An 18,105-nucleotide genomic window follows, 5' to 3' on the forward strand; every position below is an offset into this window, starting at 1 on the left:
GCAGCTACTGGAAATGTCACCTGTTACCTTTCCACTGCCTGTAAAGTGTAGTGTACATTCCTTCCTTTGAAAAACATGGGTAGATTCAACATGAGCAAAGTAATAAGAAGAACATGGTAACAAGACATCTAAGCTCTAAGGAGTCAACATCTCCTGTCACGTCTTTGCTGGTGATTCACAGCTGTACCTCACACTCAAATCTAGGAATACAAGGACATTTAAGGCTGGATGGCAAATCATTTCCTTCAGCTGAACAGTATACAATAGAGTAGGTCCACGCACTGTTAAGCTCCCAATGAAAACTTTTATTCTCTTATAATGTTTCCACAAGAGAGTAAAAGGAGAGGACGGTCCTTTATTGTCCTTTCATCCACAGTTGACAGCAGCAGCTCAGGTGGTAAAAAGGAAGAACAATAAATAATAGTGACACAGACAAGAAAAGACCTTGGGTTTAGTAAAGAGGTCCACACAACAAACAATAACACAAATTTCAATCTACGTCTTCATATCGTAGACCATACTACAAACTAGCACTAACACCAATGACTATGTCTTCATATCACAAACTATTCTATAGATTAAGTCACTTTCTTTCCAAGTCAGGAGCTCACGCTCACCTTCTCTGTCGTCAGTGAACAGCAGCTCAGGGGTCAGAGTGAGAGACAGAGCAAAGAGTAATGATCAGTGAGACAGACCAGTAGATGAATAAGTGATAAATAATTGATATTATATGAATAAACACACATGTAGCTAATATACACATTAGTATAGATTACTGTCGCTACATTATGTTGTTGCACACTTTCTTTAAGTCAGAGGCTCATACTCACCTTCCTCATCCACAGTTTACAGCAGCAGCTCAGGTGGTAAAAAGGAAGAACAATAAATAATGGTTAGTGAGAGACAAATAAACCTTTGAATTAATAAACATGATATTATATGTATAAACAGGTGTAACATACAGTGTGTAGCTAATATTACTTTCTATGTTTTTATATTAAAGACTATTCTAGATCACTTAATGAGACTAATTATCTTAAGTAGATAATAATAATAACAATAAATATACTTAATATAAGAATGAACAGGTTCACACAATAACACCAATGTGTATGTCTTCATATCACAAACTATTCTATAGATTAAGTCACTTTCTTTCCAAGTCAGAAGCTCACGCTCACCTTCTCTGTCGTCAGTGAACAGCAGCTCAGGGGTCAGAGTGAGAGACAGAGCAAAGAGTAATGATCAGTGAGACAGACCAGTAATCTGTGAACTGCTAAATATGTGATATTATATGAATAAACGTGCATGTAGCTCGTTCTGTATACACATTATCATACATTATTGTATTTATATTATAGTGTATTCTAGGTTTATAATGAGTAAATTACTGAGATATCAGACTGATAATTACACTTAATGTCACTTTTTTTTTTTTTTTTTTACATAAAGGCATGTGATGTGGACAGTTGAGTGATTTTGTGCCAGAAGTGCATGCGTAATTACGCACGCTGAACGACTGGCATTTTAATTAAATCATGCATTAACAACTTCCACAAAAACATCTGTACTTTTGTGTGAACCAACTAGTCTCTTGATGCTGCTGTGCTGAAAATACCAAATCATATTTCAATACAGCTATGCATAGCACAGCAATAAATTATTAAAATGACATGCCTCTCTAATCAAGTACAAGCTGTAAGAGTTGATCACTGGACTGTTGTTGTAGCCTCAGTTCAATAACACTTTTATTCACTTACAACACTGATCTATTGCTGCGTTTTTGGGAGTTTGTCTGAGAATTAGTTCAAAAATGTGATAAACTGTTAATTTAAATGTCTCAGGAAACATTTGAAGCTAAATTCCAACAATCCCAACAAGCAAACTGGACCTTCCACACAGAGGAGCGGACCTTGCACTGGTTCGGCCTGCACGTTCTGACGTGCCGATGTATATTCCATCGTCTCCATGGTCACAACAAAAAAATTTTTTTTTGGCATTTTTCAAAAAAAGGCCCGGTCGCCATCTTTTTCCCTTAAAATTTCAAAGCCAAATTTGGAAACTTGGCGCAATCAAATGAAAATAACAATATTTTCAAGTCAACACACAATTGTTAACACACTCCACACCTGACCCGGGAAACTGAGCACGTTCTTACTGTGTAATAAAAGTTTTACACCAAAAAAACGTCGAGTATCAGTCAAAACTGTGTTTTCCTAACAGACCCACTAACATTCTAGTAATGTTTTATCTCTATATTCAACAAGTTACATTTATTTACTGCTAATTTTGTACACAAAACACCTTTTTTTTTAGATCCGGGAGATTAATTAATGCATTTGGCATAAAATTAGAAGATACCTGCAAAGGAGGTGATCCACCGTCTGAGGCGGGTCAAGCAGGTGCTCCTCCATGGGGGGTCCATCCAAAGCCATTTTCAGCAGATGAAATTTGCAGGAGTTTTCTGTAGGTGTCTCTTCTGTGTAGTTTTCCAAGGTTGTTTTCCTGAGGAGGTTTGCAGAGGTCTTCCAGGGGATGCGCTGTTCCAGAGTTCGACTTTTCAACAGACAAGTCTTGCAAAGGGGTTAACTCAGGTCAAGTCCAAGTGCAAATGAGAGAGTGGACAGGTCTGCAGCTCGGTCAAGCGTCACCGTTCTGTTGCCATGACTTTTACAGACGTACGTGCGTGTGCGCGAGAGACAGAGATGATGAGTGTCAATGGATGATACAGACACATTGTTGGACACCTCTGTGAAGCTATGATCTTAAATTTCCTCTGAAGGTCGTGAGGACCTGCAGCAGCTCTGCGTCTGTAATGATAAACTACAGTTCAAGATTACATCTGTATTAACACATTGGTGTTGCATCAAGTTGTTAAAGTAAAGCAGATCCAGTAGTTGTCTGTTGTATTTCAATTGTGCTATAATAAAAAGTTTTTAGATTTTTGAATGAAAAATTAGAGTTAGAAGTCATTGAAACACCTGCAGAAACTTTATAACATCAGATTATCAGATGTCAGAATCACAAAAATCTCAGCTTTCCATCAGGATGCATTAAACACACTAATGCCACTTCCTCCATCTCATCATCCCCTTTCAAAATAAATCATAATTCTTATTTTTGCAAAACAAAATGAATGACACAGAAAAAGAGATTTAGATGTCAAATCAGAGCGAGAAGAGGAACAGTTTGTGCTTTCAGTCTAAATGAATGATTTTAGTTGTGTCACTTATTGCACAACATATGACAACAACCTATAATAACCAGTGTAGTATGCTTTACATTAAACTGCTGCAACTGAAGATTTCTTGCAGATTTTGAATCCAACCACCTGAGGGCAGCAGAATATTTTCCCCTGATTGTTTCTTTGGACAAATCCCCCTCCGTGTGCCTTATTGTGAAAGGTAGGTTTTATTGCACTCTCCTCTTTTGATGCAGTCATTTTAAAATTAAGAAGAATATGATAAAAGAAATAAAACAATTCCTTTGAATTGTAACATTGAGACCTTCAAATCTGACTGAGGAGGAATTTTTTGATTGACCTCAATCTGTCAAAGTGTCTGATGTATGCACTATGTTTATCTTTTGATGTGATATCCTAACATTCATTTCATTTTTAAGGTGCCTCACTGAACTCCTCTGGGCCTGCAGCAGTTCAGTGAGTGGAGAAGGTCACTCATTAATGTGGTGGGGTTACTTTTTGAACCGGCAACCTTATAACCCACCTTTTCTCTTCTCTCCATAGATTCCTGTCTCACCAAAACGAGCTTTAACCTTACTAGTTCTACCACAAACCTGAGCGGTGGTGAGCGTGAATGTTTCTTATCTCTGCACAGCTGGACAAACACTGTGCTGGAATGTAAGGGAGGGAGCTGGATTTATTAGCAGGTACATTTGCTCACTTTTTCCTCACCAATGAGCTAATAGGCTGACACGCACACACACATGCGTGCATACACATACGGATTTTGCCAGTACAACTTGACCTAAGTAATACTGTGGCACATACCTTTCTGAACAGCCATCCTCCCTTAACTTCCTCACAGTATTTTGGTAAAGACTAATGATGGTCGCCTCAGAGATTTAATGGGGTTTTCACCTCCTGATTAGTTATAGAAAAGTTATAGAAAAACAAATCTTAATTTTCAGTGTTATATCTTCTTTGTCTTAAATTGCTTGAAAGAAAAACACCAGTTTGATAATCTGGTTATCCTGTCTGTCGCACCTTTAATTGTACTCTTTAAATTGAATGTAGAATACATAATTACTTAAATGTATTCCATTAAATAACTGTAATGCAATGCAAAACTTATTCTTATTCAAGAAGAGATTTTTTTTTCAAGAAGTGAGAGTTATTCTTACAGCATTTAAGATTTGCATAATAAAGCTAAAGACATTAGGAGCAATGACAATGACAATATTAAGGTGATTTTAATGTGTCAGAATGAATGAACAAATTACAGTGAATGGATAAAATAGCATGATATAATTCAATTTAACAACGATACCGTCTTTGTTGTGTAGCTGTTGTGTTGTTGCTGTTATTGTGCTTACAGTATTTCCTTTGGCAGAGTCACAGATCAGATTTCAAGCTTAGACAGCCTTTCGGTTTTGTGGCTGTTATAAACCAACAAACCTTACAGTTAATGTTTTAATGTTTTGAACTTTTAGTCAGTGCTCTGTCTCAGAGAGGAACAAACATGACGGAGAGATTCAAGTATAGGAATATTTGAGTGATACAGGTGTGTCTATGTGTGTGTTTGTGTGTGTTTGTGTGTGTGTGTGCGTGCGTGCGCACATAACAGTAAATATCATGGTTGTGAAACCTTCTTGTTGAATTTGTTGGATCAGTTCCTTTGTGGCTCTGTTTAGATTTGGATTCGGGTTTCTTGCGATTGCAGGCAAGAAACCTCAGTTCCCACTGAATGGACACAGTGAGCCTGTGTTATTTTCAGGGAGGTGGGGTGGGGGGGGGTTTTCCTTTCTGACTTCAGGTGCCAGGCAACCTCTCTGCCCTTCACATTCCCCAGTATCGGTCATGTGACCAGAGTTTGGCCTGAGCCAGCGGAGCATGACCACAGACACTCACAGAAAGCCCTTTACCTCAGTCACCCAGGTTTAGGTATTTGATGAGATTCAGTTTCATCGTAGCCTCAGGGACTTTTACGTGGTCACTGTTTGATTTATAGTTTTGTTGGTACATGATTGACGATTTTTGAGTTTCTTGTCAAAACATGAAAATCTCGACCTTTCTCACTCAAAAAACTCTAAACAAAAAACAACAGAAAACAGTCATACAGTTTATTAGACAGCAAACAGTAAAGATTTGAAAATGTGGAGCATTTGTGTAATTTCCAGTAAACCCACGTTTCAGGATAAGTGAGAGGAAGATTTTTTTCAGCAGATGAATTTCTAATAACTAGTAATACATTCAAAGATTGCTGCAATTTTATGCATTTTATGTTTTAGTAAGGTCACACAACCGGCCATGTTAGCATGCTATGCATTTACCATGACATACATTACAGCTTTAGACTATCTGACTTCATCTGAACACAAATCAAAAATTAACTTGTTTTGTCAATTGTCCAATCTGAAATATATTTCCTCATTTGTGATTCGGTCTTAAAGATCCCATATTGTATTACATGTGTTGTTTGATTATAGATCAGGTCTAGGTTCTATATTAATACTGTGAAAGTATCAAAGCCTCAGTCCACAGAGAAATGCACACAGCCTGTATTCAGAGACTGAGCCTTAAAACCAGCCATCAGGACTTCTATAACTTTGTGATGTCACAACTATACCTTCACTGCCCTGAACCATGCCCCCAGCACAGCCAGAGCCTCTCTTCTGATTGGCTCACCAACCTGTTGTAACTAGAGCTCTAGCAAGAATCCTGAGAGAGGAGATGTAAAACTACATTGAGATGTTGTGGAAAAGTGTAAAATATGGGAACTTTAAAATGTCTTTCTGAATTCTGAGAATCTCAGCAACGGGAAATCTTTTTTGTCTTGATGCGTCTAAATGACTGTTACATGTCTCAAAAGTCAGATATTCCATCCAACTGATTTGTTCTGTGAACTCATTCCTGACCGAACCACCAATCCTCTACCGACCTGTTGCAGTTTTCTCTGGAAAGTCGTATCTATTAAAAAAACCTTTGAATATAAACTTGTGGAATACTCATTACAATTTAAAATGAGCTCTGCTCTGTAGTTACTGTAATGATGACCAGATGTCAAGCAGTTCCTTGTCCTTGGTGAGAGGTGATACTGATATTGGAGTAAGAGACAACAGTTGGAAAGTAATGTGATACAGCAAGGGACCTCTCCCATATTTACTATGAGATGTTCATGAATTTTTTAAGTTGCTGCCGTCATCAGGTGTGACTGCATGTGTTTTTGGAACAAGACTGAAAGACTCGACTCACGTCTATCATGGAAACTCTGGCTCATAGGGTCTTTTGAATCTTCTGGAGTCTAAAGAACTGTGTGCTGCTTTGCTGCATCTCCTCATTAGAAACAGCTTGTAAAACAGGACAGTGAAAAAGTGGAGGGAAGTTACATCCAGGAATCTGCCAGGAGGCTCCAAGCTGGAACAGTGTAGGCTGGTCCCCTGGAAGACAAAGTCTTTCACTTAAAAATACCCTGTGCTTTTGCAAGGCACCTCTGATTTTACCAGTACATCCTGTTCAGTCATCAGCAGAAGTGTGTGGTGATACAGGGCAGCTCCCACAAATGAACGTGTTTAATTGTATAAATATGTGGCAGGGTGTTAGAACGAAGCATGCCAGCTCAGCCAAGCATCCAATGATAACTAAAGTCAAAAGGGTGAGAAGACAAATAAATCATGTAACCTGCCCAGCATGACTTCCACTCCTCTGTGCTCACACTTCTCACCCCTGCCCGTTAACTGATCCTGTAGCTAATTGTTTAGCGCGCATGTGGTTAAATTGCCAGTTGGAGGTAACGTGGCCCTCAGGATTGAATGTCAGGGTTCTCTTACAAAGGATAGAACGCACTCCGTCATTTTTTGTTACCGGTTTACTGACTCATGCTGAGGTGAATACGCAAAAACAAAACCCTAAACGGAGCATTATCTTAAAGCATAAGCAAATGAAAGGGTAAAAAGACAAGACAAGCAGTATCTTAAAAAAAAATCATGTTTATTTAAAAAAAACAAAAAAAAAAAACACTTGTGAGATACATGTACGGCAATGGTATATAAGACACAAAGATAATCATTGTTGTGGTGCTTTTGTGCTGCCTCAGTGCACACTGCCACCTCCCCCCCCCCTTAACACACTGCACGAAAACCTGCGTTGGATACAGTTACTGTCTGTCGTGACTGTTACAGGTGATCAATGATATTCAGATTACAGTATTTACAACACATGATCCTGTTGGTAATGCTGCTGTTCAGTTCTTCCATTTTGTACACAGAAGTGCCTTATTATGAAGGTGACACATGAAGCAGTGATGGCGATCTTTATAAAAAACTATTCAGTCGTAAACGCTCGTAAAACTTAAAAAACAAAATCTTTTGGATTTGTTTTGAAACAAACAAAATTCCACTCAAATCCTTTTCAGTCTCTGAAAAACAAGGAGCCTAATTCAGAGATACTTAACATTAAAGGCAAATTCAAACACATCCTTAATTGCGGAGTCTCCTTTTTTCCTCAGTACGCCCTCAGCTTGGTGTGGGGAGCAGGTGTGAGATTCAGTAATGTCTTTTCCCTCTTCACCTTCGTTCATACGTAGTCTTTCCTTTCTAACCCTGGGCCGCCTGCAGACCGCGGGGCAGAGTAAGCCATTCTTGAAGGGTTGTATCTGGTCTCACGTGGCGGACAGGAGCAGCAGAGGAGTCCGCCGCCAAGCACCAGGAGGGCAGCAGCTGCCCAGCCGATGTACAGCGCGGCCCCGAGCTCCCTCCGCTGAGCATCAGGAAGTAAAGGGTTGTAGAAGTCCCTGATGATGGTGTTGGCCGACCAGGAGACAGGAATGAGCTGCATGACCCCGGATACAATGAAGAAGACCCCAGAGATGATCACCACCTTGGCCTTGGATGCCTCGTCGTCAATGCAGTTGGTGCACTTGGCCCCGGCGATGGCGATGAGCACGGCCAGAATGGCGAGCAGGATGGAGATGACGGTGAGGGCGCGGGCAGCCTGGAGGTCTTGGGAGAGGGCGAGCATGGAGTCGTAGACCTTACACTGCATCTGGCCTGTGCTCTGGACCACGCAGGTCATCCACAGACCCTCCCAGATGATCTGAGCTGTCACGATGTTGCTGCCGATGAAGGCCGTCACCCTCCACATGGGGAGGGCGCATGCCACAATGGCAATAATCCATCCCAAAATGCAGAGAGAGATACCAATCAACTCCAGCCCTATAGACATACTGAAACGTCTTCCTGTCCTGCTGCTGAATGTGTGTCACACCTGTGAGGAGGTCACAGAAAAAAAAATCTGCTGAGTGGAAGAGTCAACCAGAGACCAGTAATCCCAACTAGTAATTAAGTTAATTTCAGGCTTCGCATCTGTGAGTGTGTGATGATCTGTTGCCTCGACTTCACCAGTATCCTTTATAAGGCAGATCAGGTGTGGGGGCGGAGTCTCTGAAGGAGCTGACATCACCAAAAGGGGGAGGAAGGACCTGGACACTCTCAGAAGTCTCTGCTATCAGCTTACACGGCCAGCTTCACAAAGGGCCTGGCCACAAAGAGGCCCTGTACAGCTGAAAGGGCACCGAGCTTTGCACGTGTTGTTATATCAAAACAGTTCTCTTATTGTATGATTGAAAACGTGGGTATTTCATTTTATTTAGTAATGTTGTGTTCATATTTGTACACACCTCAGTGCAAAAAGATTGGCTGATTTATCTTATAAATCAACAGTTCTCTTTATGGTGCTCATGAAACAGGTTGTGAATGGATTCTCCTCATTCGAATCGGAACGTGTTAATCACTGAAAAACTAAAGTACCTCATAGATCGCTTCCTCATCATGAGCTCAGGTCTCTGTCTGCAGCTCTCGTGATGTTTTTTTTTTTTTTAATGACTAATAATTTAAGAATGCCTAACCTCTATTTCTCAGTAACAGCCTCCTCACCGTCTTATCAGAGCTGTGTGGTGCAAACTTTACATCTCCGAAATACATCTGGCTTTCGCATTGACTGACATATATGCAATGAGGTTTTTTTAAATGTTTCCTGAGACCACGGATAAAAGAACTTTCTTAAACTTTAAAGGAAAGTGTGATAACTTGGAGTTACGAGGTCCTCACCGGACAGCTGACCTGTTATGTTTGATAGGCCCTAATGACTCTGTCTGTCTGTCTGCAGAATGCCCTTGAAATTCTTTGAGGCTGGGACTGTCTCCCTTGAAATGCCGCGCGACCTCCTTTAGCATTCTGTGGCCCCAGTGTTGACAACCCCCCACCCCCACCCCCACCCCACTCACCCAGTCTCCCCCTCTGACATGAAATGGGTCCATTGTTTGGGAGCGCAGTGCAGATAGTCGAGTGTGGTGGCAGCTGACAAAGCAGTGGTTCTTGTTATCACAGACCCAACAGACATATGGGAGACAGCCAGGTGAATAGGTGCTCCAGTTGTCAGACTAATGGCTGGGTATGCAGGGTGCACGGAGTCAGACATTTTTCTTTGCACCTGTTTCTATACAGAGTAAACATCGTCCTGGATGTATTTTGGATTGTGCAGTTCCAATTTCCCCATTGGTGTCAGTTCTGTTATGAAAAGATTATAGATGAATGTGTAACAATGTATGACTTCGATCTACCATGACCTGCTTTTTGAATTATTGACTATGGGCGCATGCAGTATAGACTGTGTAATAGAGCACTGGTTCTCAATTTGAGGGCTCAGGCCACCTATGAGGTCCCAGTAGAATTCAGGGCATAATGTTTAGTTTTTTTGGTCTTTGGTCTGATATTTCATATAATTTCTTCAAACTTTGGAATACAGAATGTGTCAGCCTCTCAGCCTTAAATGTTAAAGAAACAGACAACTTAAGTCAAAAAAAATCAAGGCCTTTAATGAAAAAAACACGTCAAACATTAAAACATTTCAGATGAACTGATTTAAAAAATGTATGGATAACAAAACTACATTATGTGGCTTCACATACCTCCAATCAAATCTGAAATTCTTCATGAAACACATACACAGTCAATACAAAAAAACTAGAACCAACCTTTCTCTAAGTGTGTGTTACAATGTATACAATTCATTTTAGTAAGTATAAAGTAAGTATAAAATAAAGGCGACAACACATCACTAACATACAGTTGTTCACTTCACGGCTCCCAACAGTGACAAAGTTGCACACAATAAAATTAAGGGAAACAAGTTTGTTCGAAGGGACATATGGTGACATGAATATCAGCTTTTCCTCCATCTCAACATGAAGACAACACGTGTATAATTTATAAAAAATGACTGTACTCTCCAGTTCTCTTTGATCAGTCTTTTCCATGACGGCAGAGGGTGTGAGAAAAGAGCAGGTGTAAGTTCAGACGTAGTTTCTCCTGTTGTAGTCGCTCTGGGCGATTGACCTGGTTTGCGAGTACATCATCTTTGACGGAGGCCCGTACCTTTTCTCAGGTTGTGGGGGGCAACTGGAGCAGAGGATGCCGCCTCCAATGAGCAGAAATGCAGCTGCAGCCCAGCCCAGGTACAGAGCTCCGCCGATCTCCCTCTTCTGTGCCTCAGGGATGACTGGATTGTAGAACTCCGCGATGATAGTGTGTGCAGACCACGAAACAGGGATCAGCTGGGTCAGAGAGGCCAAGATGAAGGCCCCCCCGGCAGCTATCATCACCCGGGCCTTTGCTGTCTCTTCGTCCACGCAGTTGGTGCACTTTGCCCCCATAATCGCCACCAGGATTCCCACAATGCCCAACACGATGGAGATGACGGTGAGGGCGCGGGCTGCCTGAAGGTCGGCGCTTAGAGCCAACATAGAGTCGTGGATTTTACACTGCATCTGACCTGTGCTCTGGACCACGCAGTTCATCCAGATGCCCTCCCAGGTGGTCTGTGCTGTGACTATGTTCACCCCAATGAACGCAGACACTCTCCACATGGGCAAGGCGCAGGACACGATGGCGGAAATCCATCCCAGGACAGCCAGAGCCACTCCAAGTATCTCCAGTCCCACTGAAGGCATGTCTGAATTATCTGTGAGTCAAAGCGCACTGATGCCCTCTCTAGATGGAAGCTGATTGAGTGAGTGGGCTCTGTGGAGCTGATTGCTGATATAAACAGCGCATTTCTCTACAGCAGAAGGTGGAGTTACTTGGTTATTGGCCAGGAACAGGCTCTAATCATCGTCTGTCCCACCTTGTTTGAATGGTCAAAAAAGCCAGTCACAGCCTCAGCTTAATCATTCAACTTGCTCGGCCCCCCCGGTAGCACTCCCACCTGTTTGGGTGAGGGGAGAGTAAACAGAGGGTCTGTATCTCAGGTCTGGAGTAGTTAAAGTATAACAGACATGGTAAAGATCTCTGGATGAATGATTGAAAGTGGAAGGCACAATATTAAGAGCTGCAGGTTTCTCATTGTACTTGCGACTGACAGATGAGTCAGATGTTTAACATTAAGAGTTGTACACAAAAGTTGTGAATCACATTTTGCTTTAATTATACCTTATTTATATGAACTATATTAACTGAAGCTGAGGAAGAAGAAAGGAGGGGCGTGATGGCAGTGGTGAAAAGGGGATAACTCTTTGGAAACCGGTGGGAGTGCTGTGATTATTCAAAGGGTATATTCATATCTGTCCTGTGTCAGCCTCTGTATCTTTCCAGTGAATTTGATAAAACTTGGCCTTCACGTTTCCATTTACTGTGGCTTACCATCATTGCTTAACGTCCTAAGATAAGAACCAAAATGTTTGGGTTTTTTTTAACTGCAGATTCGTAGGAAGTGTTCAGCTGTTATCTACAGACTCCAACTATTGCAGTGAGTGGGTGAGGACGTGTAGAAAAGTTCTTTTAGACATCTTTCAGAACCATTGTGCCCAAAATGTTTCCAGTAACTACTCTTGACCTAATTTTTTTTTTTAGCATTTGAGTGTGCTGACACGCTGCCCATAACTAGAAGTACCTTCCCATACGAGAGGATGTTGATGATGATAAACTAAACTTTTTTCTCTCCACTCAAAACAGATCTGCAGATCTCAGAACAACGCAGATGATGAAATATTACGTAATAACGTTGGGGTGTGCTGATCCGTGATGATAAATAGCTTTTCTCTGTTGCCTTGACAGTATGTTCAGTTGACTAATGTGTCTCACTGGTTACCGTGGGAGGTTAATAACTGAGACCACATGCGGTAACAGCAATGCAAACTACACAAACCCCCTCTAAATATGCAGTATCTGCACGTGGAAGGTATTCAGGACTGATAACGTATTTCTTTCAGGAAAAAGACATGCTTCTCATGGTGATTCTGGTCACACAAAGCGAGGGTGGGCCAGTGTGTTGGAAGCTGAAACAATTGTCTGTGTGCGTGCGCACATGGATGGGTGGGTTGGTGGGTCAGTGGTCTTATCAGTGTCCTTGTCCTGAAGGTCACATAGTGCATCAGGGGTTTCAACCTCAGTTTAACTACTGCACGTGCCACAGGGAAAGCTCCTCCTAAACATACACTCTCAACTCCAGTAGTTTTATCTCAGTCTCTCATGTTACTTTCACGGCATTGAATTTTGAATCGGATCGGAATTGAATTAAATCATAACGAGAGGCTGCTTTACCAACATCATGTGGTAATGGTATTCAAAAGCTGTACTTCACCTTTAAATACGACCTGTATTTGATGACTATGCAACAAACTGAACATTTGTCAAAAAGTTTCTGATAGCTACTCAAAGTCCTGAAGGAAACATGGACCTTTAAGTATCAGAACACTACTAACCCCAAGGACTATAACATTTTCATTTATTGCCGTTGCCGCGTTTCCATTGCAGTTCAGAAAAGTTGACAAAACACAATTGCGAATGGTCTGTGTTTCGACTGTGTTATGTTCGGTGAATAAAGCTGTGTTTTCACCTTTTGCAAAATCATTCCAATTAAACACGTTGAATTTCCATCATCTGCTAATTGTTGGGATGGGGATTTCGATTGCATACACCACAAGAAGGTTTTGTAGTATTTAATTGAAGGCGACGTGGGCATGTGGTGCACGTAACGACGGGAAAAGCAAAACCCTTATATTGTATATGTATCAGGGATTTATGGGAGATAATAGTCTGCAATGTTTTGGGATGTCATGTAACTACTCATGTCATGTCACTTAAATGTGGAAAAAGTGTTTCCATTTCACTTTTGTGAAATATTGCTTTTTGTGACATTTCAGAGTTTTTGCAAAATTCACGTGTTTCCATTCCTTGTTTTTTTTAGTTTGCAGTTTCAGGTTCATGGTTAATGGAAACACAGCTAAGTAGCACAGCTAGTATTAACTAGCTAACAGGGCTAGCTGGGCAGGAAAATTATTCAAACACTGTTTGGTTGGGCAGACAAAGTCTATGGAGCCAACACTAACACATACACACAGCTAAAAGTTGAACTCACTTAAATGACATGAAATGAAATGTGTAAAATCCTGAGGACTGGCTCCACCGCTGCTGCTTCCTTTTCATATCATTGTGCTATGAACTGACTAATATCTGTATCTGTGTTGTCCAAGGAATATCAAAAGACACATTATCTAATGCACAAGATGAACTATCTCAGATGATTCAGGCTTTCTTACACGGACCAGCTGCTGCCCTTTTCTGATAGATCTTGTGGTTTGTCTTCACTTCTGACTGAGCTGTTGCACTTGGACTCAGACATACAGTGCTGCAGTTTTTAGTATATTAAACGCCTGTTCTTTAGATCATTAGCCACATAGCTTAAGCCAAAGCAAGTTAAGAAAGCAAGAAATGTTTTCAAACTGTGTCTTTGTTTCTTAGATTTTCATTTTTTTTAAATATTGCTTGCAAAGCAGGAGTGCTGAATTACCAAGTCATATTTTCTATAAGTTGTAGGTAGAATGTGTTGCTGAACAAGGATTTTAAGAAGTCTTAAAAGGGATATTAAGAATGTCAATATTTCAGCAGATTGACAAAATGTTGACATTAAACCAAGATAGGACAGGTGTCCAAAAAAAAAAAAAAACCTTTAACATTGTTGGTTTCAATCACATCACACATTTTCCCCACAGTACCTGATTTTGTTTAGGTTCTCCAGTAACTCTTTGAGCAATTAGATACATGTTTATTTAAGTGAATCCCATTTTGGAAGCAAAGTAAACAGTTGCAAACCAGCTGATTAACAGGGTCTTTGTGGCTCCATTTGGGCTCAATTACAGTCCGGGATACATCCCCTTGCAGATAGTCCTTTATCTCTGACCCAGTTTCACTCTCGCAAATGGAGGACAGGCCACAATGGAAGGGAAGCATAAGGTGCTCTTCTAAAACAAGCCCACCATTGTTCCTGTGTTCCATTTGCATTGAAATAAAATACCTAATTTCGGTGTGCACCAGTACAGCTCTTATTGCTCAGACTGCGCTGAGCCCTACAGCTGGCTTACGCCCCTCTTTCTGCATACTGAAGAACTTGTGTAGAAATGGTGGTTATGTTACACTTAATTAAAGCATCAATTTCTGACTCTGTGGCATTAAAGTGCCGAGTTACAAACTGCATTTCCACTATGAAGAAGGTTTGAAAGTTTGTTTTTTATTTATAATTTCGTTAAAACTCACTTTAGTCTGGAATTACCTGCTTAGAAACTGTGTGAATTTCTGAACACCAAAGACATCTTAATAAAATAAAAATCCAAAATCTACAAATCAAATGTAGTAATAGTAGAAATGAAATATTAAGAGCAACATAAGATGCCCACCACTACAGAAAAACATAGTAAAGACAACATCATAAGGACACGTCATGAAGCATGCATACTTAATGTTCAAGTCCAATGTGCTGCATTAAAATCCATGTCATCAGGCATCCAGCCACTGACCACAGATTAATTAACGCTGGTCTGTGAATCTGCACCCGCACTCGCATGTCACACGTTTATACATAGTCTCTTCTGGTGTATCCATTGACTGACATGGTTTTGACAGCTGAGTAGTCCGCCCGGGGAGGCACAGAGCCACCACCGCTCGGTGCTGTAGCCGATTTGGGGGGGCAGGAGCAACAGAGCAGGACCCCCCCTAGAATCAGCAGGCAGGAGGCAGCCCAGCCAAAGTACAGAGCATTACCAAACTCTCTCTTCCCTGTCTCCTCCAGCAGTGGGTCGTAGAAGCCCAGGACGATGGCGTGGGCCGTCCAGGACACAGCCACCAGCAGCAGCAGTCCGGCCACCACAAAGGTCGCTCCAGCGGCCACCACCAGCCGTGGCTTACTGCTCACATCCCGGCTACAGTTGGTGCATTTGGCGCCAGCCACTGACAGACCGATGCCCACGATGCACATCACCATGGAGACGATGACCAAGGCGCGAGCTGCCTGCAGGTCTACCGGTAGCCCCAGCATGGAGTCGTGCACCTTGCAGTGCATCTGGCCCGTGCTCTGCACCGAACAGTTCATCCACAAGCCTTCCCAGATCACCTGGGAGATGACGATGTTCTGACCGATGTAGGCGGCCACCCGCCACATGGGCAGGCCGCAGGCCGCCATCACCCCCAGCCAACCGGCCACGGCCAGGATCATCCCGAGGATCTCCACGCCTGCAGAGTACATAGTTGGAGCTGGGGATGAAGAAGGAGCTGAACAAGACTCTCTTCCTGGGCTCAGTGGATAGAAGGCCTTCTGTGTCCGCAGGCTCAACCCTCCTGAGATGAAGGCGATATCGGATCTCGTTGACTCAAAGTCCTGCGTAAGACTTTTAGTGAGAGAGAAAAGAGAGGGAGAAACAGATTTCACCTTCTTTATAGAGCTTTGACGACTGAAGGTGGAGTCAGCTTAAGGTGGGCATCATGTTTACCTTCAAACTACACCCGCATTGGGGATACTTTAATTATATTTTTCTTTTTATGAAATTGCGTGAAAATGAAATTGAATCAGATGTAAAAATCCTGAAAATCACTTTTCTTGATGAAAACATCTTGTCAGGCTCCTGTTGAGTCTCAGATAACAGTAAAAAATATTAATAAATATTAAAGAAACATGGTTTCTGGAGGAAAGTGTTCTCTTTAATCCAAATCACATTTACAAAGATGACACTTACAAGAATCATCGATGTACTCAGTTCTGGTTGTACTAAGATGCTAGTTTACCAGCATTCCTTTCAAGCCTTTTGAATTTGAGAAAGAGTAAGTATCTGTGTTTCTCTGTCATGTGACAACCTTGAACAAAAATGCTGAATCACCATCTGAATGAGATCTCCATGCAGGAAAGAAAAAAAAGCAACAATGACAGGCCTTGTTTTTGTTGGTCAGCTACATAATCCTACCTGGGAGAGAAAAAACACAGGGTGTAAGTGAACAGGGCTCATTATCAGTCTGCATGCTTGAGGTGTTTTTCTGGGGGTTTATGTTTATATATATATATATATATATATACATATTCAAAAACCTAAACACGCTGACAATATCAGCCTTGTAGTCTATGATCTGGCATAAGCAGATGATACTCTTTTGAATCTCCATGGGACTCACCGTGGCAAATGTTAAACCATAAATACATACCTGTGACTTAATGGTGCGTCATGTGTGGAACTAATCCCCTCAGTAAATATCCCCTTTGTGTGTGATCACTTATTGGGAAACCTAAAGGACAGAGAGCACATTTAGTTTTTAGGCTAAAACAGTTCTGTCTGAGCGAGTCAATTAAAAAAACTCGACTAAAAATTTTACCAAAAATGGTAAAGAAGGTGCAAAAGGCCCAGAAAGCAGCTCTATCAAATATATATGTGAGCATTGTCTCTCTTAAGCATTCACATAATAGTGTATCACAGCTGCTCTGTCCATATCTGAATCCATATCAGCCTTTTATCATGTCGACCACTTCATACCTCAGCAGGTGGGAATATCTTCTAAAATATCAAGAACAGCTTCATTGTTAGACAACAGGACTACTGAGGTGAGCCCTCTGTCATTACAGGCTTTTCTCTAATTAACAGGGGTCACCGGGGGTCAGCGGTCAGAATGAGCATCCCTGCAGTCAACCTCCTCCACAGACACACATGTACACATGTACACACACACACACCCCCCCCCATCCTCCCACACAAACTTAGACAAACACACCGGACGGGATCTTTGGTATCCAGATCATTTTGATTGCAAATGACATAATATTGCAATATTGTACATCGGTAAGAAGAATAATAGGCTGCCAAAAACGTTCTTCCATCAGCTTGAATATTTTCCCTCAGTTTAGAAAATGAGGCTTTTTAAAGCTTCAGCCTGAGTGATAGTCACAGTTCTGGTAAAGGTGTTATTAACCTGTTGAGAAAAGACCTCAGTGCATCAGACGGCAGAGATGACATCGCTATGACATCAAAACGTCTGCTGCAGAATAAAGGTCCCCAGCATGAAGTACTGTTTATTTTAAAGAGCTTTGCTAAGCCGAAGAAGAAGAGGAAGAAGGTGAACACATCTGCTCAGAAACACCGCAGGCTAGACTTCACTTCAACACAATCATTTCATGGGATTGTTTATGTGCATCATAATGTAGGTGTATGCTTTTACAGGCAGGGGGAGCCACTATTGCATTATACCTTTGTGTTGTTGATCATGTTTGACTGGATTTGCAGGAGTCGCCCTGCATTAGGATTTTGGTTGTATCTGCTTGGTTCGTGTTGATTAGCATGCATGCAATTCTGATATCTGAAAGTTTTACTGTTTACTCACAGAAATCAGGTCGACTGAGACAGTAACATCTCTTAAAACATTTTTAAATCACTGGAATTGTTTGTTTGTCAGTTCAATCTGATAATTTTAAAATTTGTTTAATTTGTTGCCTTGTGTGAAGCACTTTGTAACTTGGGGTTTGAAAAGTGATTTTCAAATTCGATTTATTTCCTCAGTTATTTGTGAAAATGAATCAAATGTTGTTTTCTCCCTTTGCCTTTAGTTTGCACCTGGCAGCAG

The 18,105-nt window shown here is 41.4% G+C and overlaps 3 protein-coding genes across 3 annotated transcripts; all 3 read right to left on the reverse strand.

The window, feature by feature from the left end:
- Window positions 1-7,298: 7,298 nt before the first annotated feature.
- On the reverse strand, window positions 7,299-8,548 carry LOC111216884 (claudin-3-like). The gene has a single exon (XM_022738527.1). It carries the CDS (start codon window positions 8,399-8,401, stop codon window positions 7,754-7,756), a length of 648 nt encoding a protein of 215 aa, XP_022594248.1. The 5' UTR covers window positions 8,402-8,548; the 3' UTR covers window positions 7,299-7,753.
- Window positions 8,549-10,049: 1,501 nt separating this feature from the next.
- Window positions 10,050-11,343, reverse strand: LOC111216893 (claudin-4-like). The gene has a single exon (XM_022738539.1). It carries the CDS (start codon window positions 11,184-11,186, stop codon window positions 10,530-10,532), a length of 657 nt encoding a protein of 218 aa, XP_022594260.1. The 5' UTR covers window positions 11,187-11,343; the 3' UTR covers window positions 10,050-10,529.
- A 3,739-nt stretch (window positions 11,344-15,082) lies between these two features.
- Window positions 15,083-16,048, reverse strand: LOC111216869 (claudin-4-like). The gene has a single exon (XM_022738505.1). It carries the CDS (start codon window positions 15,749-15,751, stop codon window positions 15,083-15,085), a length of 669 nt encoding a protein of 222 aa, XP_022594226.1. The 5' UTR covers window positions 15,752-16,048.
- Window positions 16,049-18,105: the final 2,057 nt, after the last annotated feature.

The sequence above is a fragment of the Seriola dumerili genome, unplaced genomic scaffold (genome assembly GCF_002260705.1).
Source record: "Seriola dumerili isolate Sdu_G_001 unplaced genomic scaffold, Sdu_1.0 BDQW01000036.1, whole genome shotgun sequence".
Lineage (NCBI taxonomy): Eukaryota > Metazoa > Chordata > Actinopteri > Carangiformes > Carangidae > Seriola > Seriola dumerili.